Source organism: Bos indicus x Bos taurus, chromosome 14 (genome assembly GCF_003369695.1).
Source record: "Bos indicus x Bos taurus breed Angus x Brahman F1 hybrid chromosome 14, Bos_hybrid_MaternalHap_v2.0, whole genome shotgun sequence".
Lineage (NCBI taxonomy): Eukaryota > Metazoa > Chordata > Mammalia > Artiodactyla > Bovidae > Bos > Bos indicus x Bos taurus.
In genome coordinates this window covers 40,801,943-40,828,888 of record NC_040089.1, presented here as the reverse complement: position 1 = coordinate 40,828,888, position 26,946 = coordinate 40,801,943, and the positions used below count along the sequence as shown (strand labels likewise).

General features: G+C 35.7%; 1 protein-coding gene across 1 annotated transcript; it reads left to right on the top strand.

Moving 5' to 3' along the window:
* Positions 1 to 21,304: 21,304 nt before the first annotated feature.
* LOC113903957 (39S ribosomal protein L33, mitochondrial) lies at positions 21,305 to 21,701 on the top strand. Its single transcript, XM_027560626.1, has one exon. It carries the CDS (start codon positions 21,359 to 21,361, stop codon positions 21,554 to 21,556), a length of 198 nt encoding a protein of 65 aa, XP_027416427.1. The 5' UTR covers positions 21,305 to 21,358; the 3' UTR covers positions 21,557 to 21,701.
* Positions 21,702 to 26,946: the final 5,245 nt, after the last annotated feature.

The following is a 26,946-nucleotide window of genomic DNA, read 5'->3' as shown; positions in this document are numbered from 1 at the left end:
TCAATTCAAGAAATTAGAATATAAGTAAAATGAGAGGGGCAAAAGGCAGAAATTTATAATTAAAAATAAGGGAAATAGACAATAAATGCATCTCAGTATTGGATTCTTGGGAGAAATTCAGGAAATTGATAGTACTACTATAAAACAAAATTTGTTGATTGTTTCATTAAAAAGAAAACTAAGAAATACAAATTGAGAAAGAACATCAGTTACAAAGGATAGTAAAAGAAAAGAGAATTATTTGTATAAAATGGTGCTAATAAATATGAAAACAACAGAAAGAGGAAGAGCTTATCACTCAAATAGACCAGAAGCAGTTGAAAAGTTAAATTATCTGATAGTCACGGAAAAAAATTTTTTTAATTATGGTAAATAATTATTATTTAATTTTCTATTATAAACTTTATTTAGCATTTTTTATCTCAGATGTGAAATTAAATAGACAAAATGATATATAAATATTAGGAATAAATAGTAATGCTTATGACTTATATGAAAAAAAAATTAAATTTTGGCAATTTACCTAATGGAAGGGCTTCCCTGGTGCCTCAGATGGTAAAGAATCTGCCTGCAATGCAGGAGACCTGGACTTAATCCCTGGTTTGGAAAGATCCCTAGTGGCTCAGAAGGTAAAGAGTCTGTCTGCAATGCAGGAGACTGGGTTCGATCCCTGGGTTGGGAAGATCCCCTGGAGAAGGAAATGGCAGCCCACTCCAGTATTCTTGCCTGTAAAATCCCATGGATCACGGAGCCTGGTAGGCTACCGTCCATGGGGTCGCAGAGAGTCGGACACGACTGAGCTACTTCACTTTCACTTAGGGAAGATTCCCTGGAGGAGGGCATGGCAACCCACTCCAATATCCTGCCCGAAGATCCCCATGGACAGAGGAGCCTGGCAGGCTATATAGTCCATGGTGTCGCAAAGAGTCAGACCCAACTGAGCAACTAAGCACACACCCAAACTAATGGAGACATAAGGATGTTTATGGTCTTTATTATGATTCACTGGTATTGTTAGAATTGTTCTTATTGAATTATGAGAAATATAGATCCGTTAAGGATATTAGCACATCTTTTATTTTTTCCACTGTTATTTTAATTTGTGTATAGAATTGATATCAAGGTGCTTTAAATTTTTATTTGACAAAAATTTTTGATCATTCATTTGTTTATTTTCACCATTTGTATTCTTATAAAGATTTTTTTCAGATAAATGGTCTTATTTCTGTCCCAGGTTTTTTTAGTGCTTTATATATTCGACTCTCTTTTCCTTTAAGATAAATTCATTTTGTGGAGTAAGGTGGAAAAAAGTCCTGGTTTTTATTTTATCTTCCAAATGGCTAATTGTCCTGTTACCTGTCATTGAAAAGTATTTTATCCCTACTGGTTTCTTACCTGCTTTTTCCATTATTAAAGCTGATGCATGAAAAATGTATCAGGAGCATCAATTTTATTTAATTAATATTGTTTGTTAATATAATACATGTAATATGATATATCTCTATATTTGACCTAATAAAATTGAATTTAAAAGTAAATGAAAATAGAAAATAAAAGATGAACTAGTACTCCATATGTATAGATTTATTAAAATTAAACAAGAAAGATTAACAATGTATTTTTAAAATGATAAGAACATATAGCCACTTTGTTGTTTTTGTTCAGTTGTCTGGTCATGTCTGACTCTTTATGACCCCATGGATTGCATCACACCAGACTTCCCTGTCCTTAACCATCTCCCACAGTTTGTTCAAACTCATGTCCATTGAGTTGGTGATATCATCCAACCATCTCATCCTCTGTCATTCCCTTTTCTTCCTGCCTTCAATCTTTCCAAGCCTCAGGGTCTTTTCCAATGAGTTGGCTCTTCGCATCAGGTGGCCAAAGTATTGGAGCTTCAGCTTTAGCCTCAGTCCTTCCAATGAATACCCAGAATTGATTTCCTTTAGGATTGACTGGTTGGAGCTTCTAGCTGTACAATGGACTCTCAAAAGTCTTCTCCAGTACCACAGTTAGAAAGCATCAATTCTTAGGTCCTCAGCTTTCTTTATAGTCCAGCTGTCACATCGATACATGACTACTGGAAAAACCATACCTTTGACTATACTAGGCAAAGTAATGTCTCTGTTTTTCAATATGTTGTCTAGGTTTGTCGTTACTTTTCTCCAAAGGGACAAGCGTCTTTTAATTTCATGGTTGTAGAAGGCAATGGCACCCCCCTCCAGTACTCTTGCCTGGAAAGTCCCATGGATGGAGGAGCCTGGTAGGCTGCAGTCCATGGGGTCGCTAAGAGTCGGGCACAACTGAGCAACTTCACTTTCACTTTTCACTTTCATGCATTGGAGAAGGAAATGGCAACCCACTCCAGTGTTCTTGCCTGGAGAATCCCAGGGATGGGGAAGCCTGATGGGCTGCCATCTATGGGGTTGCACAGAGTTGGACAGGACTGAAGCGACTTAGCAACAGCAGCAGTCACTATCTGCAGTGATTTTGGAGCCCAAGAAAATAAAGTCTGTCATTGTTTCCATTGTTTCCCCATCTATTTGCCATGAAATGATGGGACCAGATGCCATGATCTTCGTTTTTTTAATGTTGAAGAAAAATTAACAGTGTATTTTAAAAATGATAAGAGCATATAGCCACTTATGCCTTCATAATTGTTTATTCTCATAGTTCTCCCTGAAAATATGTGTATTATTTTCTGTTATTTTAATATTTTTAAATATATAATGTTTCTGTCTAGATATTTAATGTTTATAAAGCTACCTAAACTCAGATATTTGAGTTTCTAAGACTACCCTATTTTAAATTTTTAGGTAATAGCTATATATTCTGTTATTAGAATTAGAGAATCTCAATTCACAATTTTAGGTCACAACAATAGGCACTGACACTAAACCGTGGATAAGTCCATTAGAGAGTTAAAGATATTGAAAAGGAAAACTGATTCAGAAGTTACAGAGTAATATCTAACTGGGAACAATGTGTGCTGAATTCATGATTTTGAAATATTAAAGAGTACAATTTTTTAAAATATGACCAATAACAAATTAATAGGTAGAATTCTAAGATGATTACCAAACTCTCATCTACATGCTTGTGCAATCTCTTTCCCTTGAACTTGGGCTGTGACTTATTTAAAAAGTAAAGTGAAGTCGCTCAGTCATGTCCGACACTTAGCCTGCCAGGCTCCTCTGTCCATGGGGTTTTCCAGGCAAGAATACTGGAGTGGGGTGACCGAGTTTAACTCTTATGATTGGGTTATACTACACAGCAAAGTGAAGGGATTTCACATACACAATAAAGGTCATTTAAAATTGACTTTGAATTCATCAAAATGGTCCTGCTAGACTTGAAGAAGTAAGCTCCTATGCTATGAGATGGCTTATGGAGGGGACCACAAACAAGGACCTGAGGATGGGCTTTAGGAGCTGAAAGCAGTCCCTGGGCTGCCACTAGGTAAGAAAGCCAGGATTTCAATCATTCAGTCTATAGGAAATAAGTCCCACAACAAGCTGCTGCTGCCGCTAAGTCGCTTCAGTCGTGTCTGACTCTGTGCGACCCTATAGACGGCAGCCCACCAGGCTGCCTGGTCCCTGGGATTCTCCAGGCAAGAACACTGGAGTGAGTTGCCATTGCCTTCTCTGACAACAACCTAAGGAAGTTTAAAATAAGATTCTTCCTAGACCAAGCCTCCAAATAGGAACACAGCCTGGCTGATGCTTTAATTGCAGCCTTTTGAGAATCTAAGCAGGAAACCCAGTTAAGATTTGCCTGGACTCTCAATCTATGAAAACTGAGACCAGTATGTGACATTTTAAAGAGCTGGGTGTACAGTAATTTGTTAATAGCAATTGATAATTAACATATATATATATATATGTTATGTATGTATGTTTTTGTGTTTGTGTTTTTATTCCAGGGATTGGAAAATAGAATTTACCTTTTGGAAGAGATACATTGTCATTGATCAAACCATTTGCTTATTTCCTTAAAATGCTAAAATGTAACTGTCAATATTAAAAACATAATAAATATATTGACTCTGGTGTGATAGATTAAAGCACTTTGAGATACTAAATTTATTACTGAGTTATGTCACTTGGATGCACTATCACGGAAATAGAACTAACAGTTTTAATGTCATGAAATAGTATTTATGGAAAGGCAAAATCTTGAACTCTCTGGAAGCTGAAAATATTCCCCTGTTAGCTGTGATTGGAAGTTAGTTCATTTCTAATACACAAATTTTACTATTTCTTTTAATATTGAAGCCATTCAAAAAAGCCCTATTGGCCCTTTCCAGATATTCCGTTTGCAGGGCCATTTAGAAATTTCATTAAGGGCAGATTCTTTTTCAGTGATTGCTGCTCCATTGAAAGTTATTCCAAGTACCTTTCTTAGCATCATTACTCCAAAAATAAAATATAAGTATTATTAATTATCTTCACATCTATCAATTAAAAACATCAAACCCCTCTTTGACTATGGCTTTCCAGTTATAAAAAAGAAAGATGTCATTCTATCACATATTATTTATCTCTCTTGTATTATGGCAACTTGCTAAAAGAAGTTCATACTCTTTTCATTGATGGAGTCATCTGCCTGTAAAGAGAAATATCTGCCACCCTATTCATTCCATGAAGCTCTTTCCTGGTATATTTGTCTATGGTCTTATGCCCTGTATCACTGTGCTACTTGGTGAAGGGGTTTTGTTGATAACTAATAGATCTTCTTCACTGACCATGTTTGTCACTCGCTTTGCACTAACTTTATGAAGTTCTCAGATATACTGTACCAGTCTTTTGTTACAGGAAATACAACTTTGAAAGGTGCTGTTGTAGTTTTGATCTCTTCTTTACCTTTTTACCTCTTCTTTTACTTTTTAAATTTCAACCTGGACATAGGGAAGCAGTAATGAAACTATAGTTTCTATGAATTGTATCAATGATTTCATCAATTCATTGGCAATGAGCCATGTTACTTGCAGATGGAGCTAGCTTTTCTTCTTGAGGAGCAAGAGAAGTATAATAGGGTGAACAAAGGATCTTTCAATTTCTCATTGATATTTGCTGGTGGAAATACTCCTCATTATCCCAAGTTAAAAGTGACTCCTCTATCAATGTATATTAACCTGAATTGAATAATTTGAAATAAGTCTACTTGTTTGCTCATGGGAAGTAAATGGTTACATGGAAGCTGTGTTTTACATTTTCTTCTGGGTAAAAAGGGCATAAGGCTGATGCCCCAGGGATAGAAAGAATTTGACACAGTCAATTCTTCTAAACAGACAAATGATAGACCTCTTGATGAAAGAAAAGTTGGTATTTGCTAAAGGAAGAATTCTTTTCTATGAATATACAGGACCTAGGATTGCTGATGGTAAGCAAATCTGGAATCTTCAAATTCACCTGAAGGGAATCCTCAGGGCCCCCTGAAGAATGTTACATAATCTATGTAAGTAAGTATAAGATGAAGATGTTTCAGGACCAAAATCACTCCTACACTGACTGTGTGTGTGTACTAAGTAGCTTCAGTCATGTCCTACTCTTTGCCACCCCATGAACTATATAGCACACCAGGCTCCTCTGTCCCCAGGATTCTCCAGGCAAGAATGCTGGAGTAGGTTGTCATGCCTTCCTCCAGGGATTTTCCCCACCCACAGGATCAAACTCGCATCTCCTGTGTCTCCAAGCATCGTAGATGGATTCTTTACCACTAAGCTACTGGAGAAGCCCAGTGTCTCTGTACATATTATTAAAGCTTTTACAGATTATCTGGTTTGGAGTGCTTTCTAAACTGGAGGGAAGAAGGCACAGAGCCTGGGAGAGGCAATAGAGGCCCCAGACCACTTCCTGTTTTGCTTGTGTTACATGATTTTTATCGGTGAACCTATTGGAAAACTTGGATACTAGCTAAGATCTCCGATTCACATGGGTATGATTTGGGAATAAAATATTTTGTATACCATAATGTGCAGAAATTCAAACAATTATTAGTAGATTAGAAGTCAACTTTATAAGTAGAATTCTGAAGTTAAAAAATATGTTACCTTTCATTCCTGCTGAAAATAGACCTTGCTACAACTAAGCTTGAAATCTGAAGTTTATTCTGTTTTTCTAACTAGATTTGATTTGCCACTGAAACATAAAGAGTTTGCTCTCAGGTGAGATGTGTCACAGGACTGTAACCATATTGCTACAAAATTTTTGCATCAGCTTACATGAAATCTCTTGTATTCTGAGTATAACTGATAACAATGTATCAGAGAGGAAAGTTATTTCCATTTAATCAAATTTCAAAACTAGTAAAAATATTTTAAGATTATCAACCTTCATCAATCATTACTTTACTTTTATTATTTTTGTTTTCTTAATTCTTTTTGGGTTGTCTTTTTTTTGTCTGTACCTGTTTATTGGCCAACAAAAGTTATTCTCTGCCTCTCAAAAGTAAACCTTTGATATTGTATAGAAATCCCAGGGTAGAGGATATAATTATGATGTAATCATCAAAAAAGGCCATTTTAGAACAATGCACACTTTTTTGTTAAAATATATGATGGAATTTTGAATAATTTTATAATAATTTTCCAATAAATTTATAATTTACAAAAAGCTTAAAGACCATATTATAAAATGAAAACATCCACCTGTTATTGTAACTTCATCCATAATTAAACTTAGAAAATTGTCTCACAAAATATATTAATTCCTTGACAGTTGTATTATAGAAAATACAATTTAAGGAAGTAAGCTATTTCTGTAATCTCTTGTAAGATTAGTCAATGATCAAAAACTACCTTTCCATTTTAGAAGAGTAAATAATGAAAATAGGTAAAAATGAGTATGAATGGTTTAGCTGGAGAAATGGCCTTGGAAAGAAGGCAATCAGTGACTGAAACCTCATCAATTTCTCATTAAATTACATACATCTGCTTCACAATTTTAATAGCCTGGGCAGGTAAGAATACACATTTTATGCAGTTTCCCTAACCGCACAATATGAAAAGCACTCTTCTGCTTCAGTTTCCACTTGTCTATGCATTACTCTATTTTGTTTTCTCCAGTGAATTTCACAGTATTTGGAATGATGTTTCTTATGTGTTTGCTTGTATGCATTACTTCATCATGTCTCCTCAATGGAACCTCCACCAGGAGAGAACTGCCATCTGTCTTGCACCCTGGTTGTATCCTCACTGCCTAGGGCAGTCTTTGACTTGTAGGAGAGAGACCCAATTCTTCTATATTAAAGGAAAAATTAAGTAAATAAGTAAAAAAAAATATAAAATACCTTACTCTTTGAACTGGTGTCACATGCATTTTTAATGCTTAAAACTTTATAACGCCACATCACAATGCACTTATTCATAAGTATAGTATAAGTCTTGTGTTATCTCAAGGTACCTCTACATGTAATTTTAGCCAGTAGCTGTACTGTTATATATTTCATAAGCTGATGACAGCTTGATTACTGTGACCTTTTATAAGAAAAAAATAAGAAACAGTAAGTATTGTAAAAATCTGAATTCATTAGAGCAAGAAGAGTCTTATTTCTGAGCAGGAACCTTTTTTATGTATTTAAAATTTTACTTAAAAATAATTATTTTTAAGACTATCAGCTAGGAGAGAAAATTCAAGAATTTAATCTTGCTTCCATCCTGCTTATTAGCTTTCTAATGTAAGTGCAAAACTTTGGGATTACTTCTCTGAAGTTAAAAATCACTCAAGTATTTTAAAGGAAGTATTATCATCCTCTAACAGGTCAATGCTAGATTTTTAAAGCTTGAGTAAGTTATTCTGCAAGTAGAAAAATTTCAGACTCACAATATCGAACTGACGTTTTTCTCTAGATTAGGTAGTTAATGCAAATGAGATCATAGCCTGAACAAGCTTTGGGAAATGAACAGGCTGACCAAGAGAGTCAACAAAAGTGAGCCTCCTGCAACAGGAAAGGTTTCAATTTTGCCATTTTCTTAACACAGAAAAATGTATCCCTCCAATTCAGAATATTGAATGTCTTATGGAAAGCGAAAGGTCATTTGTAACTGTCCAAAGGATTGATGGAGTTGAGATACCTCCTTGACCTTCACCCTGCACTCATAAAGAATAGTTTCAGATGACAGAGCATCAGGCAAGTTTTCAGAAAATGTCTTTTCTTCTTTTATATTGCATAGCAAGATTGTTACCTGATATTTTCTTTCATAATTGTATGTCAAGATTTAATTATCTCGTGTCGCCCCTCATTAAAATTTAACTGTCATCTCATGCTGCTGAGCAATATCTGTGATTTGGACTAATTCAAGCTTTTCTATCTGCTTTTTGCCATTGTTTTCCATCTCAGTTTCTACAGTAATTGCTTTGGAGGCCTCACAAACCATGTCAAGGTCATCCTTTGCAAATACAACCACTATACCCCCTCCAATATATACATACCCCAATTAATTACTCTCTATTAAGGATACATATTATTAAAACTATTTCACTATAATTCAGGGATATTTTTTAAATCCCTATGACTTAATTTAAAAAAACTAATAAAAATTTTAGTGCAACTATTAAAAATACAATAAAAGTATGATATTCCTCTGTACTAATAGCTATTAAATTAATGTCTGGGTGTCTGTGTTTACCATATTCATCAATTGTAAAATTTCTATGACCTAGAATGGTTTTACGATCTCTAATCTTGAGATTTGCGTGATAGAAAATTAAAAAATATTGTGCAATATTTTCAATGCAAAATGATGCCACTGACACACTGTATGGAGAGCATGTGCTTCCAGCTGTTTTACTCATAATAATGATGGATTTGAGCTGATCCTACTGCCACTATTGTCATTGAAGCTCCCTTTATATTTCAGCTTTTACAGGGCAGCAGCCTCCTAACTGTTCTCCTTGTCACTAGTGTTATCTTACTCAATTTGCAATTCATGCTTCTCACAGAATAAAGAAAATGATAAAGGAAAGATTCCAGAATATTCCAGAAGCGAGAAGTTGCAAAAATAGAAGGCAATTAGAATCCCAGGAAAATAAGAAAATGAAGATATTAAAGGAAATGAATGGCAATTCTTAGCTTTGAAATATTAAACAATCATAATAAAGCCAATGTTTATTTCCAACTATTTAAAGAACCTATAGACTAGGCATAAAAGTAATTATAGTGACAAAACAAATACTGAAAACAAAAGTAAATGAAAACATGGTTAAATTTCATTGTTTTAACCATAAGGGAAGTATTCATTATCTTCATACTGCAAAGTTAAGAATCAAAAGATAATTCCTACATGTGAAGAAATACAAAATGACTATATTTATATATATTATTTAAGTTTCAATATTTCCCTACTGAGAGATGAAAAAAATGCTAAAACTGTATTGGGAAGAGTAGATTAAAAAAAAGGAGAATTGGTAAAAATAAATTAAATCTTCATTTATCCTATTATGCCAACTAATTAAAATATAAATTTATTACATTTAAAAATAGCTTTATAAAAACTTAACTTAGAAGAATTAAAATATTATCAATTAAATGCTATTATCTCTAGGGAATGAACACAATTTGTTAAATGAACCAATGTTTAAAATTTCGTTTTTCTCTAGGAAAAAATTTTTATTATAAGCCCTGCCATACTTTTCAAATAAATGTGAATCAGTGGCTCAGACGGTAAAGCGTCTGCCTGCAATGTGGGAGACCAGGGTTCGATCTCTGGGTTGGGAAGATCCCTTGGAGAAGGAAATGGCAACCCACTCTAGTATTCTTGCCTGGAAAATCCCATGGATGGAGCCTGGTAGGCTACAGTCCATGGGGTCGCAAAGAGTCAGACACTGAGCGACTTCACTTCACTTCACTTCACTTATATAAACATGCTACAAAAGGAATGTAGTTTCTCATAATAAGAATAACAATGAAATGAATTATTTTTGAACATAACATCGGCAAAGTGAAAGCTAAAAAACAAAAATAAACAGATATTGGTCTGTATTAGAGAATTAAGAAAGTAGAAAAAGTGATGTGGTGCTGGAAGAAATTTCAGGTAGACTAAACTCAATCAAGTGAGGTGGCAGTAATGTATGTCTTCAAAAAAAAATCTAAAGCATAGAGTTTTAATGATGAGTTACCAAGAATTTGATGATGATTTTGCTGTATATTGAAATGCAATATAATCTATTAAAAATGTCACCACAGAAGATATCAATGATAATTCTTAGTTGATGTGGCATTGTAAGAAAATGATTTCAAGAGAGATGAGAAGATATTTTGATTTTTAATCATATCTCTATGGTCAAAAATATGATGATATGACAAATTATAAGTCATTTTAGTACATACTAAATATAATGTCCACAAAAGACTTATTTTTTCCTTTTTTTACCTCTAATAATAGTGTCCCTTGTTTTTCACCCTAAGTCCTCTTACATGTAGTACTCATATATGTGTCTTCCTTTTTCTAACTCTCTTTATTATATTTTTTCTTTGTTATTTTTGCTTGAAATGTAGGTATGAACTCTAAAAGCTCCTTTCTACCCAAGCAATGGCTCATAAAAGCATCTTCCTAACAATTTTAATCTATACTACTAAAAGAATTGTCCATATGAGTGTCTAAGAATAAAATTTTTGTTTTTCTAGAAATCATGTGCTCATATATCATCCCTTTTAGTCCCTGAAATCATCCAGTGACATATGTAATAATGTGAATGCTTATTTTCAATACTTTTCAGTTTACTAAAGCACTTTGACACACTATTATGGGTTGAATTGTGTTCCCCTTAAATTTGTATGATTAAGGACTAACCCTCAGTCGGTGGCTCAGATGACAAAGAACCCACCTGCAATACAGTCTTGGGTTCTATCCTTGGTTTGGGAAGATCCTCTGGAGAAGGGAAGGGCTACCCACTCCAGTATTATTGACTGGAGAATTCCATGGACAGAGGAGCCAGGTGGGCTATAGTCCATGAGGTTGCAAAGAGTTGGACATGACTAAGTGACTAACACTTTCACTAAATTTGTATGTTTAAAGACTAACCCCCAGGACCTCAGGGTGTAATCTTATTTGGAGCTAGTATCTTTACAGAAATAATCATTAAAGGTGGGTCCTAGTTCAAAATGACTGAAGTCCCTATAAGAATGGAAAATTTGGACACAGATGTACAGACAGGAGTGCTTCCCAGGTGATGCTAGCGGTAAAGAACCTGCCTGCCAATACAGGAGATGTAAGAGATGCGGGTTTGATTACCGGAATCAGAAGATCCTCTGGAGAAGGGAATGACAGTTCACTCTAGTATTCTTGCCTGGAGAATCCCATGGAGACAGGAGCCTGGTGAGCTATTCAGTTCATGGGGTCACAGAGCCGAACACTACTGAAATGACTTAGCATGCACTCATGTATAGACAGAAGGAAGATGGTAAAAAGAGACACAGGAAAAAGGTAGACTATACAAGTGAAGGATAAAACCCTGGAATATACACTCTCACACCCCTTAGAAGAAGTCAACCCTGCCAATACCCTGATTTTGGATTTCTAGTCTCCAAAACTATGAGACAATAAATTTCTGTTGTTTAAGCCACCCCAGTTGTGGTACTTTGTTACAGCAGCTGTAGAATACTAATACTCATACTCACATTTGATGATTTCATGTCCATCATGTCTTTCATTGCAATTTTCATTCAAATATAAGAAGAAAATACCTACCAGTAATTTTTAAAACAAGTCCTATATTTGCTCCTTTGATTCCTCCTACTAATAATTGCTTATCTTATTCTTTCCTTCATTTCAACTCACTCATTCTTCAAAGCATTTTTTTTATGAAAACCTTTTTAGGAAGACCTTTTTAGGAAAGGTTTCTGTTTTTCTACAGATATTAATAATAAGGAAGTGGAAAACCTGGCAGGGAGGTTTTGAGATAAATTCTTTAGCTTTTTACTGTCTTTATGAAAGTCTTGTGGTAATGCCTTGACATTTGGAAATATATTACCAATACAGAGAAGTATTTCTCATAGGAAAAAAAAAATTTCAATCAAATACCACTGTATGTAAAACAGATAGTAAATTCTAATAAGGATATACTGTATAGCACAGGGAACTCTTTTTACTTATCTGTAATGATCTATATGGGAAAATAGTCTTTAAAGAATGGATATGTGTGTAGGTATAAGTGATTCACTTTGCTATAAAGCAGAATCTAACATATTTTAAATAAATTATACTCCAATAATTCTTTTTTTATCATCAAATCAAAACAATTGATGCTTTTGAACTGTGGTGTTGGAGAAGACTCTTGAGAGTCCCTTGGACTACAAGGAGATCAAACCAGTCAATCCTAAAGGAAATCAGTCCTGAATATTCATTGGAAGGACTGATGCTGAAGCTGAAGCTCCAATACTTTGGCCACCTGATACAAATAACTGGCTCCTTTGAACAGACCACAATGCTGGGAAAGATTGAAGGCAAGAGAAGGGGACAACAGAGGATGAGATGGTTGGATGGCATCACTGATAGACATGAATTTGAGCAAGCTCCAGGAGTTGGTGATGGACAGGGAAGCCTGACATGCTGCAGTTCATGGGGTCACAAAGAATCGGACATGACTGAGCAACTGAACTGAACTGAATTCTTTTTTAATTAAAGAGAAACAAACTCGTATGTGTTGGAAAAGCCCCGTTATTAAAATGGGGAAGAAAGGAAACTATTTGGACTGGATGCTCCAACATATGATGAAACAGGGTATACAAATTAGCCTAGAGGAGAAAATGGCAACCCACTCCAGTATTCTTGCCTGGAGAAGTCCATGGTCAGAGGGGCCTGGCTGGCTACAGTCCATGGAGTGGCCAAGAGTCAGAATCAACTGAGCAACTACCACCACATACACTTTAGACTCTCCAAAGGGGTCCATTATTAACAATAGATGCGATGAACATTGGGGTACACGTGTCTCTTTCAATTCTGGTTTCCTCAGTGTGTATGCCCAGCAGTGGGATTGCTGGATCATAAGGCAGTTCTATTTCCAGTTTTTTAAGGAATCTCCACACTGTTCTCCATAGTGGCTGTACTAGTTTGCGTTCCCACCAACAGTGTAAGAGGGTTCCCTTTTCTCCACACCCTCTCCAGCATTTATTGCTTGTAGACTTTTGGATCGCAGCCATTCTGACTGGTGTGAAATGGTACCTCATAGTGGTTTTGATTTGCATTTCTCTGATAATGAGTAATGTTGAGCATCTTTTCATGTGTTTGTTAGCCATCTGTATGTCTTCTTTGGAGAAATGTCTATTTAGTTCTTTGGCCCATAATAGCCAGGACATGGAAGCAACCTAGATGTCCATCAGCAGATGAATGGATGAGAAAGCTGTGGTACATATACACAATGGTATTACTCAGCCATTAAAAAGAATACATTTGAATCAGTTCTAATGAGGTGGATGAAACTGGAGCCTATTATACAGAGTGAAGTAAGCCAGAAAGAAAAACACCAATGCAGTATACTAAAGCATATATATGGAATTTAGAAAGATGGTAACAATACCCCTGTATACGAGACAGCAAAAGAGACACTGATGTATAGAACAGTCTTTTGGACTCTGTGGGAGAGAGAGAGGGTGGGATGATTTGGGAGAATGGCATTGAAATACGTATAATATCATATATGGAACGAGTCACCAGTCCAGGTTCGATGCACGATACTGGATGCTTGAGGCTGGTGCACTGGGATGACCCAGAGGGATGGTATGGGGAGGGAGGAGGGAGGAGGGTTCAGGATGGGGAACACATGTATACCTGTGGTGGATTCATTTCGATATTTGGCAAAACCAATACAATATTGTAAAGTTTAAAAATAAAATAAAATAAAAATAATAGATGCATATCTAGGCCTTGCACAAGCTCAAAGAGCCTCACACTCCTCCCCCATCTCTTCATCACCGTCCTGCTTGTACTGTTCATCTCTTCTTATGAAAATCTTTCTATTCACCATGAGTAAGTCTTCCTTCAGAAGAGTGTTCTGACCCCCAAATAGAATTCATTGCCTTTGCATAATCCCAGGGAGACTCATGGGTATCCCTGCTGGCTCAGATGGTAAAGAATCTACCTGCAGTGCACAAGACCTGGGTTTAATATCTGGATTGGGAAGATCCCCTGGAGGAGGGCATGGCAACCCACTCCAGTATTCCTGATGGAGAATCCCCTTAAACAGAGGAGACTGGTGGGCTCCTCTGTAGTTCATGGGTCACAAAGAGTCAGAGAAGACTGAGCAGCTAAGCAGCAGCAGCAGGGAGACTCAGAGTTGCCTCCCTGGTAGCACCATAGGGCCCCATGGCTAAGGGCCACTTCAGACTCATCTCAGACTGTTCCTCACTTTCCCATCGCTGCTACTGCTGCTTTGGCCTTTGTTTCGCCTCATTTCAACAATTTAACTCTACTTAATGCTCTGTGGTGACCTGAATGGGAAGGAAGTCCAAAAGGGAAAGGATATGTATATTATGGTGGATTCATTTTACCATACAGTAAAAACTAGCACAACATTGTGAAGCAACTCTGTACTGCGCTGTGCTTAGTCACTCCGTCATGCCAGACTCTTTGCGACCCCACGGACTATAGCCCACCAGGCACCTCTGTCCATGGGGAGTCTCTAGGAAAGAAGATTTCAGTGGATTGCCAAGCTTTCCTCCAGAGGATCTTCCAATCCAGGTCTCCTGCATTGAAGGCGGATTCTTTATCGTCTGAGGTACCAGGGAAGCCACAAAGTGACTATACTCCAATAAAATTAATTAAGAAAATAAAAAATAAATGCATTTTCCAAAAAACAAACAAATCCAAAAAACAATTATTTAAGTCAGGACATGTGCCTAGAACTTTACATGTCTCTTCAGCTAAACAAATTGCTATGCATCTTTTAGTTCTTAATGCAACTGTTACTCTTCAGAACACTCTTCTTGACCGCCCTTCTTCCCAATAGCAGATGAAGTCCTCCCATTATGCATTTTCATAGACCCCTGGGCTTCTCTTTCACAGAACATATCTCAAATAGAATTATTTAACCTTACAACTTTTTATTATTTTATTTTTAATTGTGGTTCAAAAAACTTATCAAATATAATCATCTTAACCTGTTTTTCAGTGTATACTTGAAAAACTTAGTTATTTTCTCCTTGATATCTCTTCCATGTGGCTGGAGTTACGTTTATTCACAACTGTATTCCTGGCATCTACCATAGGACAGTACCTGACAATTGTTTGGTGCTTAAAAAGTATTTGTTGAATGAATAGATCCTTATATATCTTTCAAACTTGATGACTAGAAATGTGTGCCTAGCAACTATTAGTGACTGACACAGATACTCAGATCAAAAAGTATTTGTGAAATCATCTATTGGTTCAATTCATAAATTGGTCATTTGTAATATGCCATTTCTGTGGACATTTCTATGAATAAGACCAACAAAATTCTTACCTCTTGAAAGTTAAAACCTTAAAGATTTACAGGATAGATAAATAAATACCTTAAGTACAATGGAAAACAGCTTAAGAATCTGGTATACAGTATCTGGCTAGGCCTAGGTTCATGGCCACTATATTAGTTAGCTTGGTTTGCTGTAACAAAATACAGCAAATATTTATTTTAAAGTCATGGAGGCCGAAATGTTTGAGTAGAATGTCCTGAATCTGATGAAGACCTGCTTCTTGGCTGGTATACAGTCACCTTCTCGGGTTCACATGGCTGAGAGACAGAGAGCCTAACTCCCTTCTCTAATAAGGCCACTAAGCCCATCATGAGGGCTCCACCATCATGACCTAATTAACTGGCAAAGGCTTCAATATATGAAGTTGTCAGGAGACAAAATCATTCATTCTATAGCAGTGATATAGAGTTTTCAATTAATATTTATTGAAAGAAGAATGGCTACATACCATGTAGAAAAGGAAGGGTCCTCTGAGGAGATAAAATTTAAGCCCAGAGCTAAGAAATTAACCCCAAACATGAAGCCAGCTACACCCAGAGTAAAACAAGATTCAGAGAAAAGCTTAAATTTATAGATGCTTGGGCAGAATATAATGGGATATGTGCAAGCAATATAAAGAAAGCCAATGAAGCTGAATTCAGGTGAATATAATTTGAATTTGGAAGATTGGGTAGCAGTTAGATCACCTATGGCCCCATGGGCCACTGTTGAGAAGCTAGAAGGATATTATTTGATGACTGTATCTCGGTTAGATAGAATAATCATAATTTTATACATGTGGGAGCTGAAGCTTACCAAAGTTGAGTTGTTTGTGTGTACTTGGTCAGTCAGTCATGTCTGAGTCTCTGCAGCTCCATGGATTGCAGCCCGCCAGGCTCCTCTGTCCATAGAATTTTCCAGGCAAGCATACTGGAGTGGGTTTCCATTGCCTACTCCAGGGAATGTTCACCATTCAGGTATCAAACTCACATGTCTTGGGAGGCAGATTCTTTACCACTAGAACCACTGGGGAAGAGTTGCAAAACTGAGTTCAATTTACTTCAGTTACTCAGTCATGGCTAGCTCTTTGCGATGTCATGGGCTGCAGCACGCCAGTCTTCCCTGTCCATCACCAACTTCCAGAGCTTGCTCAAACTCATGTCCATTGACTTGGTGATACCATCCATCCATCTCATCTTCTGTCATCTCCGTCTCCTCCTGCCTTCAACCTTTCCCAGCATCAGGGTCTTTTCCAATGAGTCGGTTCTCATCAGGTAGCCAAAGTATTGGAGCTTCAGCTTCAGCCTCAGTCCTTCCAATGAATATTCAGGACTGACTTCCTTTAGGATTGACTGGTTTTATCTCCTTGCAGTCCAAGGAACTCTCAAGAGTCTTCTCCAACTCTCAAGAGTAACTCAGCATCAATTCTGAGTTACTTGCTAGTAAATAACTAAGGTAATGTTAGTCTAAGCTCTTCAATTTAAATTCATTTTTTACTCCACTTTGTGCTTGTGTACTTAGTCACTCAGTTGTGTCCCACTCTTTGCGACCCCAAGGACTATAGCCCTAAGGCTCCTCTACCCATGGGATTCTCTAGGCAAGAATACTACGTTCCTTTTTCATACACTCTGGGTGACAGCAATATGCTACATTAGAAAGTCCACTGAACTGTGTTGTAGGAAATATTTTTGGGTATGATCCTCACAACTAGCTTAAAAACTTGTTAAACAGGTCATAGACAACTAGTTAAAAGAAAAAAAATGAATTTCTCTGAGGTTTATTTGTCTAATCTGTAACATGAGGAACTTAGAACTAATGAATTTTAATATCATCTACAACAAGTTAATGTCCAATCAGAGTACCAATTCAGAGTAACTAAAACTACCACCTCTCCACATTGTGTTTCCTCCATGCTATCACACTTTGCTCCTCATTTTTAATCTATCTAGTTCAAGATGTTTACCATGATAGATTTATTAGGACTCTACTGATTTCCCCAAAAGCACTACAATATTTTTGATATAATAAATAAAATAATTTTTACAATTGATCATCCTTTTGTTCATTTGCTGTGTGGTACAAAATCTTTATGCAAAGAATATTATATGGCAATACACTGGTTAAAAAAAAAAAAAAGGTAAAATAGGCATATTTTCTGTTTTCATTCCCAATCTAGTGAGGCAAACATATTTTCAATCTCTTTCTAAACAGCAAACAATGACACAAATTGAGAAATTTTATCACTCCTACTCCCACATTTCAAACAGTGTAGCTCACTGTATGAATTAAACCAAATTACTGAATTACTCACATTTCTTTTTAGTTTTCATCCCTCTTATATCTGGAGAAAAGCTAAGTTGGAGTGGATATGTTGCTATATATAGTTTCCAAATATAAAACACTATGATTTTAAAATAGTGGCAGGTGAATTCAGAGCAAGGAAGGAAAATTTATGCCTTTAGACTGGAAAGAGATCACAGAGGATGTGAACTGCATGAGGTCTAACTGAATAGTAAATAAGGAAACTAACAAAACACTGAGTTTTATGCAATCTGAAAGAGGAATAATGTAATTGAAGCCAATCCATTGTCAAAGATTTTATCAAAAATATGCACTATGTGAGTTTAATACAGATTTTGCTAAACAAATTAAGTGCATATACATTTCTAGGCTTGGAAAAACTACACTCAAGACATAAGTGCTCTAGATTCAGAATTTAATGGTAGAGTAACATAGATTATACATACAATGTTTAACATTGTCATAAAGATGAGATGAGAGTTGGTAAAGAAGCAAAAAGAGGAGAAAGGGTGGGAAAAAGGATTGGGATAAACAAAAAGAAGGTTGCGGGTTATGGAGGAGAGTGCAATACAGTCAAAATGATGACAGAAATGCTTCTAGTCTGACACATTAAAACTGTTTGCCAGTTTGCAGATGTTTCAACCAAATGTAAATTTATACATGTGCTATTAAGTCAAATTTCATTAGTTTATCACAATCGCTGATGAGGGCTGTGATTATTCTGTAATTATTTGACAAGTTTAACTAATTAAGTATCAATAGTTCATTTAAAAGTGTCCTTGTTACATATGCGTTGGTAATAATTTGTTTGTACTTAACCTAATTTTGATCATTTTATCCTACGTAAAGCTGTGAGTTATATTAATGGTATTTATCATGTTTAAAGTCATAGGAATGTGTGCTGTGTCCTTAGTCACTCAGTCCTGTCCAACTCTTTGCGACTCTACAGACTGTAGACCACCAGGCTCCTCTGTTCAGGGAGATTCTCCAGGAAAGAATACTGGAGTGGGTTGCCATGCATGCCTCCAGGGGATCTTCCCAATCCAGGGATTGAACCCTGGGCTCCCACATTGCAGGCCGATTCTTTACTATCTGAACCACAAGGGAAACCAAACTGTAAGTTTCTGGCTGTGTACCTCAGCTGAATTTTATGTTAATGTCATACAAACAGTACAAAACCAACCACCTAGCAAAAATGTATTTACTTCAGAAAACATTGCTGGCTTGATTTACATGAGTCAATGGTGGAATATATATTTGTCAATTTCAATAAAACAACTGAGTTAAGTATAGAATGGAAACTGAAGAGATAGTAAACGTTGATGATGACAGGAAATACCTGGTCCATGCTATTTTAAAAAACTAATCTAAAAAAAAAATCCAGTAAAATGGAATTAACATGAAGAATGGCCAAGCTGTTGTCCACTTTTTGATAGCCTACTGTCCAGATTACCAGCATCTGGCATAAGTAAGGTATACATCACTATATATATTTTTTGTAAACATTGTAATTTAACTTGTAAATTTATCTACACTGGTTCTAAAATTACTGCAATTCCCTCATTGTTTAGAATGTTTAATCTTTGAGATAAACAAACCTGGAGCACAAATTCTGCACATGCTGAATTTTTCTCTTTTTTGGATTAAAAAAATGAGGTTTGTTTCCCACCCCCACCCCCTAGCCCTGTTTATCATGGAGAATTTCCCATAGCCATAGCCAAATGTTTTAATTTATAGAATATTCTGTGTTTTGCCATTGGCAATGAAATCACAACTAATAAGTTCCACAGACTGCAATAAAACCCTAGAGAAAACTATATGCTATCTGTCAAGCATATAATTTTAAGTTTTAATAATGCATAATATGTTTAAACAGCTTATCAAAGCACATCTCTTTTACAAAAGAAAGGAAAAGAAAAAAGGGGGGATGCTTAAAAATTGTCATTCCTAAAGGCATTGCTTTTCAAACGAACTATTGTTAATTGTGTAAGAATTGAAAATATTGCCATTTAAAATAATTAATTCACCAATGTGTTCATTTAATTTAGGTTTGTGTTATCAAAAACATTAACAATGCCATGGCTTTAATAATCTTGAGGAATTACATTTACTGCCTAAGAGAAATTTGCCAAACAGATTTAACTTGGTGAGTGTTCTTATGTACAAAATATTGAAAAGTGTGGTATTTTGAATAAGTGTTCAGTTTTACATGTTATGAAAATGGGATTTTCTTAATTTTTTGGAACATTTTTTTGAAATGTTGCCATACTCTGTGGTATTACAGAGATGAAGAGAGAAGATATTATCTTTTAATGGCATACCTCTATGATATTGAATGAGAACCAGGAATTTTTTTCTCCCATTAATACTACCAAGCTCATATATCATTCATTGCCAAGTAGTCTGTGTAGATGATATGATCTGACAAAGCAAGAAAGAATTCCTATTCTACATAAAGCTATTGGGAAATAGCTATGCAGTAACTACAAGCCCTGTGTTCCCCAGGTATATGATTTAGTAAAAATTCTTAACTACTGAACTCATATCTATTAATGATTTGTAAATCACATATGTTTCTACATGTAAATATTTTTTCATGATCTCCCATGGGACTTCTTGGGTCTTCAGGGTTGTAAACTTCTGGAGAGTTAAGTGGGAAAGTTAGGTAGTTTTGAATTACATGGGATTTTGGAAAAAGGAAAAGAAGGGAAAATATGTTTTGAAATTTTCCCAAGAAGGCTATTCTTATAAGATAGGAGAAAGAAAAGAATAAAGAATCATACACACCAAGAAGAAATACCAGGCTACATTTTTCCCCCTCCAACCCATCACTTGTTTTATTCTCCTTATACTTTAAAAATATCACAAAAAACACATGGATATGGGAAGTGGAATGTGGAAAGGCTGGGATTAGAAAATTAATTATCTCAGCTTTACAATAGAAGAGTAAGTGCACATATTTAGGGCATAGGGTTTCAGTAATTTGGATCGTATTTGTTAGTTAAATTTCCCTCTTGAATAATAAGTACCAGCAAGTAGGGGGACTTCACAAATCCTGGCTGAACTATTTATTAGCTATGTTGCTTTATGTCTTAAAGTCTCTACATCTTGGAGTCCTCATCTATAAAGTGAAAATACACATTCCTACTTGTGAAATTTTAAAATAATGTTTACAAAATAATGTACCTAGTGGAAGCAGATTCAGTGTATAGCCAAACTCCAGGTAAAGCAGTTATTATTATTTTCAACGTAGGATCACAAGACAAGCTTTTCTTTGTTTTTCTCTACATTTGTCCAACAGTTATCCACATTACCCAGAACTCCACTCCGTGGTGGACCATTTGGTCTGACTTATTCACCTAGGACTTAAATTCCTGATTAACGTCCTGTGCCCCATAACCTCCTGCCCTCACCCTTATCTTGTGATAGCAACCTAATTTATAGACTGTGATACTGTTAGTGAGTTAGGAGATTTATAGAGGTGTTGTTTAGAAAGTGAACAAAAGGTAGGGGGCGTGGCTGTGGAGAACTTCCGGACTCCTTTTCCGGAACAGGCCTGTGCCCCGGAAGCAGTTGTTTGTTGCTGGACCTTTGGGCCCGTTACCGAGTCTTCAGGGGTACTGTTGCCATGTTCCTGTCGGCGGTTACGTTTGCCAAGAGCAAGTCAAAAACAATTCTGGTGAAAATGGTGAGCCAAGCTGGAACAGGTTTTTCCTTCAACACTAAGAGAAGCCGACTATGGGAGAAACTGACTCTACTGCATTACGATCCAGTAGTGAAAAAAAAAGTCCTCTTTGTGGAACAGAAAAAAATACGCTCCCTCTAAACAATGGATTGAAAATGAATTTGATTTATAAATGAGAAGATCGAGGGTGGGATACTGATTCAGAAATCTGCAGCGTGTAATAAAAGAAGAGGAAATGGCATGGAATCACTGCCTCCTGTGATTTGAAGGCCATTGTGAAGGAAAACAATGCAGTGAAAACAAGTTCTTCATATTAGGACATATACCATTGCATCACATTTATTTATCTTTCTGGATATTTTTATAGCCCTTAATAAATTAAAAAAAAAAAAAAGAAAGTGAACAAAATATGTGTTGACTGATGAGTGATTTTTCCCACAATATATTATTGACATTGGCTTTAGAAATTTGGAAGAGCTAGAAAAGATATTCATGGTCAGTCCAGTATTGGTGCTTTTCAACTATGAGCAATGTGGAGTGTTTGGTCATTGGCATAAAGAGCCCTCCTTGCAGGGATCTTGGTTTCAGAGTTAAAATATGTTGAGAATAAAATAAATTCTGGGAGCTCACAGGCCGTCTGGCAATGTAATGGCAGGGGTGGAGAGTACATTGAATCTTAATCACAAAAACAATGTAATAACAATATTAAAGAAAATATTATGAAAAGAAAATATAAGCTCCTGCAATGCAGGAGACCCTGGTTTGATTCCTGGGTTGGGAAGATCCGCTGGAGAAGGGATAGTCAACCCACTCCAGTATTCTTAGGCTTCCCTGGTGGCTCAGCTGGTAAAAAATCTGCCCACAATACAGGAGACCGGAGTTCGATCTCTGGGTTGGCAAGATCCCCTGGAGAAGGGAAAGGCTACCCACTCCAGTATTCTAGCTTGGAGAATTCTGGACACTACTGAGTGACTTTCACTTTCATTTTTCATCATCTCCACAGACCACATTAAGTGCTCAGTCGTGTCTGACTCTTTGCAGCCCCATGGACTATAGCCCGGCAGGCTTCTCTATCCATGGGATATTCAGGCAAGAACACTGGAGTGGGTTGTCATTTCCTTCTCCAGGGGATCTTTCCAACTCCAGGGATCAAATTTTCATCTCTTACGTCTCTTATGTCTCTGGCATTTGCAGGTGGGTCTTACCACTAGCGCCATCTGGGACACCCATATGTAATCTCCACCCTAAAACAAAACATATTCATTACTTGTTTATTCTCTTTGAAAGTTAGGTTGACTATGACCATCACTAAGAGACAGCATTCTTTGAGTGGGAGGAGGTGGTCTTCTTACCTAGTCACTTAAGTGAAGTGCAAAGCTGATCAGTAGGGAAACTAAATGAATCAAAGACTTCTGATTTAGCCTGGCTTTTGTGCAGCCCTCTACTGCATATTTTGTCTCAGTTGGGCAAAAGCAGCTAGAAAAAAGAGCCCTTTTGTACAGATCGCTGTCACTGATGGCAGAAAGATATACAGTGGATTATGTCTCTGTATAGAACCAATCTCTGGATTAATAATATTTATGTTTGAATATTGTAATACCTAAAAAGAAAAGGCATTTTAATATCCTGAGGCATTAGGTATGGTAAAAAACTAAACACATTTAATTTAAATTAAAGACAACATATTTATTTAATGTAAATATATAATGTATAATATATTTGTCTTTAAATGTTTTATAAAATATTTGATGACTTCAGAAAGATATTACATCAATAAAAATAAGAAATAGGGAAATACTTTTAAAACATATTAGCTACTTAAATTTAATAAGTGCCTCTTACTTGTGGATTCTTTCAAGAAAATCAGTTTGCAACTCACTCTCATTTCCTTAAAAAATGTCAGAAAAAGGGTTTACAATCATAAAAAAAGTGAGTCATTTTTAATGTCTGGGAAATCTTTTTTGACCAGCAGATAAAAGTATATTAAAGTGACTTATTATGAGAAAACGAAGATGTCAAAGTTCTTCTGCAAATGTCCATTGGAGTCATTTGTGTGTCGGGTGATGTCTTTCCTTTGCAAACTGTCCCCTCAGTTTGTGAATCGATAGTGTCTTCTGCTTAACAGTAAATATCCTTCATGCTATTAATTTCTTTCATTATATTTGAGATTTTTTACAATACAAAATAGCAATCAGTAACTGTACTTTAATCTGCCATTTACAGAACAACCCACATCTTCTCCATTTTGTAGCTTGTACTTATTCACAACCTGTCTCCTTGATCTGCATCATGCGTGTCATAGCTTCATGATACAATATTTATTATTTATATGTTATAATGGTATGTTTTAAAATATTGATTAGCCATTTCAAACTGTTTTTTTTTTTTTTGAATCATTCTATTGCTGAGCTATTTTGTATGTATAGGCTCTTATATACATATTGTTTTGTTCTGTACCAATAATCACATAAAGCATTGGTCCTAGAGTCAGTTATAACTGGAATCCGATCTAACTAGTGCTATCATGTATTAACAGAGTGATCTTTAATATGTTCAAGTGAAAATGAAAGTTGCTCAGTTGTGTCTGATTTTTTGTGAACCCATGGATTATACAGTCCATGGAATTCTCCAGGCGAGAACACTGGAGTTATCGTGTAGCCTTTCCCTTCTCCAAGGGATCTTCCCAAACCAGGGATCAAACCCAGGTCTCCCACATTGCAGGTGGATTCTTTATCAGCCACATATATTATGTATTGACTTAAAATTTCAGTTCCTTATATGTCAACTGAGGTTAATGTCACCGTCCATACTATCATTGAGGACTTCTCAGGTGGCGCTAGGGTAAAGAACCTTTCTGCCAATGCAGGAGACATAAGAGATGCTGGTTCTATCCTTGGGTCAGGAAGATTCCCTGGAAGAGGGCATGGTAACCCACCCAGTATTCTTGCCTGGGGAATCCCATGGACTAGGAACCTGGCAGGCTACAGTCCATAGCGTCACACAGAGTTGGACACAACTGAAGCAACTTATCAAGCATGCATGCACACAGCTATTATTGAGAGGGCTAGGTGATATATATGTATCAAGCAATCAGAAAATACCAAGTTCTCAATGATTTAGGTAATATATTGATTTTACTTTTAAACTAGTAAGAAAAGTAGGACTTTCTAAGACAATTTTCAAAAATTTGGCTGTCCAAGTTAACAAGTAACTAATAGGTAGATTTAATTGAATGAAGTTTTTCTTTTCTAATTTTTCTCTAATTCTCAAACCATATCTCAAAATCATACAAAGGAAACATAATTATTGCTAATTTATAGACTTCTGCTATCCATTGTTAATACTAATCCAGATACCATTTCATCTCAATTATATGTTCTGGGAGGAGAATTTGTACTTTGGGTAGAATTTGGTCTCTGTGTAAATTATGGTTTTCACTTGTACAAGAGAAAAAATAGAAAGATTGAAGCTCTGTCTGTGATATTCTATTACAAACACATATATTCTAAAGAACATCTCAGAATTAAAATAATTGATGTTGCAGATAATGTCCTATACATTTTAAATGATATTCATAAACAGCTAGTGCCCAGTGAGCACAATATTGTGTTTTTTTCTTTTAACTTAACTGTAGTGATATTTATTGTGTAAAAGTTTCAGTAGTACACATATGGAATTGGATTTGTTTATATTCAACTGACAGAGAAGGCAATGGCACCCCACTCCAGTACTCTTGCCTGGAAAATCCCATGGACGGAGGAGCCTAGTGGGCTGCAGTCCATGGGGTCGTGAAGAGTCGGATACGACTGAATGACTTCACTTTCACTTTTCACTTTTCCTGCATTGGAGAAGGAAATGGCAACCCACTCCGGTGTTCTTGCCTGGAGAATCCCAGGGACAGGGGAGCCTGGTTGACTGCCGTCTATGGGGTCTCACAGAGTAGGACACGACTGAAGCGACTTAGCAGCAGCATATTCAACTGAATTCAAAAATTATAAAATTTTCCTGTTAAGTAGTGAAAATCCAACACCTTGTATTCTATTTCTAAGTTTTGTAAACTGCTTCAAAACTGCTTATGTCTCAGTGTAACAGGGACTATAATTGTCCAGAATTTCAATAAGGCTTATTTCAAACAGCAGCAAGGAAAATAAAATATATTTTTTAATGAAAGTTGTTACTATCAGTTTACTATAGTAACAGTAGTCAAGAGTAGTAGTAGATGGTAATGATCTGCTGGTAAAAGCAGACAACTGAATTTTTAGTAAATTTTACCTTTTATTCAAATTTCATAGGTATTTACATTGTTATGACAATTTGAGATTTTATTTAAAAGAGTAACATATCAGTTGCTTTGTTATTGTTGGGAAATGCTTGGACATTTTATATCATTAGGGTCTCCGTAATGTTTATTTTGTGTAGCTAAATGATGAAGATGCAATCAGTCCTGAAGAGAGTCAAGTGTATTCCATTACTTTGAGGATATATTTGCTGAATTCTATCATGAGAATAAATTTAAACTTGCTTAATCATTTTGGTCAGTTCTAACCCTCATTATTTTCAGAGATGCCTGGTATTTTAAAATAAAACTTAGCAAAGATAAACATTTAAATATCAGAGCTTATTTTTAGAACTAAATTTTAGTTACCATATGTATAAATGATAATACTCTTGAATTTGTGTGGGAAGTTAAGTATTGATTTCCAGAAAAATTGATGTAGGAGCCTCTCTCTCTGTCTCTCTCTCTCTCTCTCTCTCTCACACACACACACAAAGCTTTATTTTAAAAAAATTGAAACTATCAATTATAACCAAATATAATCAATTATATATTATTTATAACTATCAATTATAAAAGAAAAATCAGTCTTTTAAATTTTTTCTATTATTTACCCTAGTTTTTGTTATACACATATCAACTTGTCATCAGTAAAAATAATGCTGCAATAAATTTTGAGTGAAATATTTATTAATTTTCAATGTTTCTCTGAAATAAAAATATTCAGAAATTAGATTACTAGATTTGGTTCATGAATATTTCTAAAATTTAAAATGTCTTCTGTGTTTTAAGACTATAACTGTGAAGCACTTAGTTTTGCCTTAAACAATGTAATTATATACATGGAGGCTATGGTGATCCATAGTATAATTGTTAAAAGAACATACAATAAAAACCTCCACAATTTGACATTTTTTAAATCATAAAGGAGTAAATATGGTAAACAAATTTTGCAATCTCAGCAGGAAATCTGAATGACTCCCTGTTGGATGAAGAAAATCAAGAAGACAAACAAGGAACCTGGATATGGAAAATATGACTTCCTTATTCTCTGTACCAAACTAACATATTACAAAAGTAGCATCGATCAATTCTTATTGTTAATTAAATGTTTGACCTACCAGAAATGTCACTTATATTTTTAAAGCATTTTCAATATTTTATCCAATGAAACAAAATCTTTTGGGTCCGATTTTCTTTTTTCATCACCACTGGATAATCGAGTTAGACATAATAGATACCCACATCCAGGAAG

Bases quoted from the DNA above. Each gene is read 5' to 3' on its own strand.
- LOC113903957 (XM_027560626.1), top strand. From the start codon at position 21,359: ATGTTCCTGTCGGCGGTTACGTTTGCCAAGAGCAAGTCAAAAACAATT.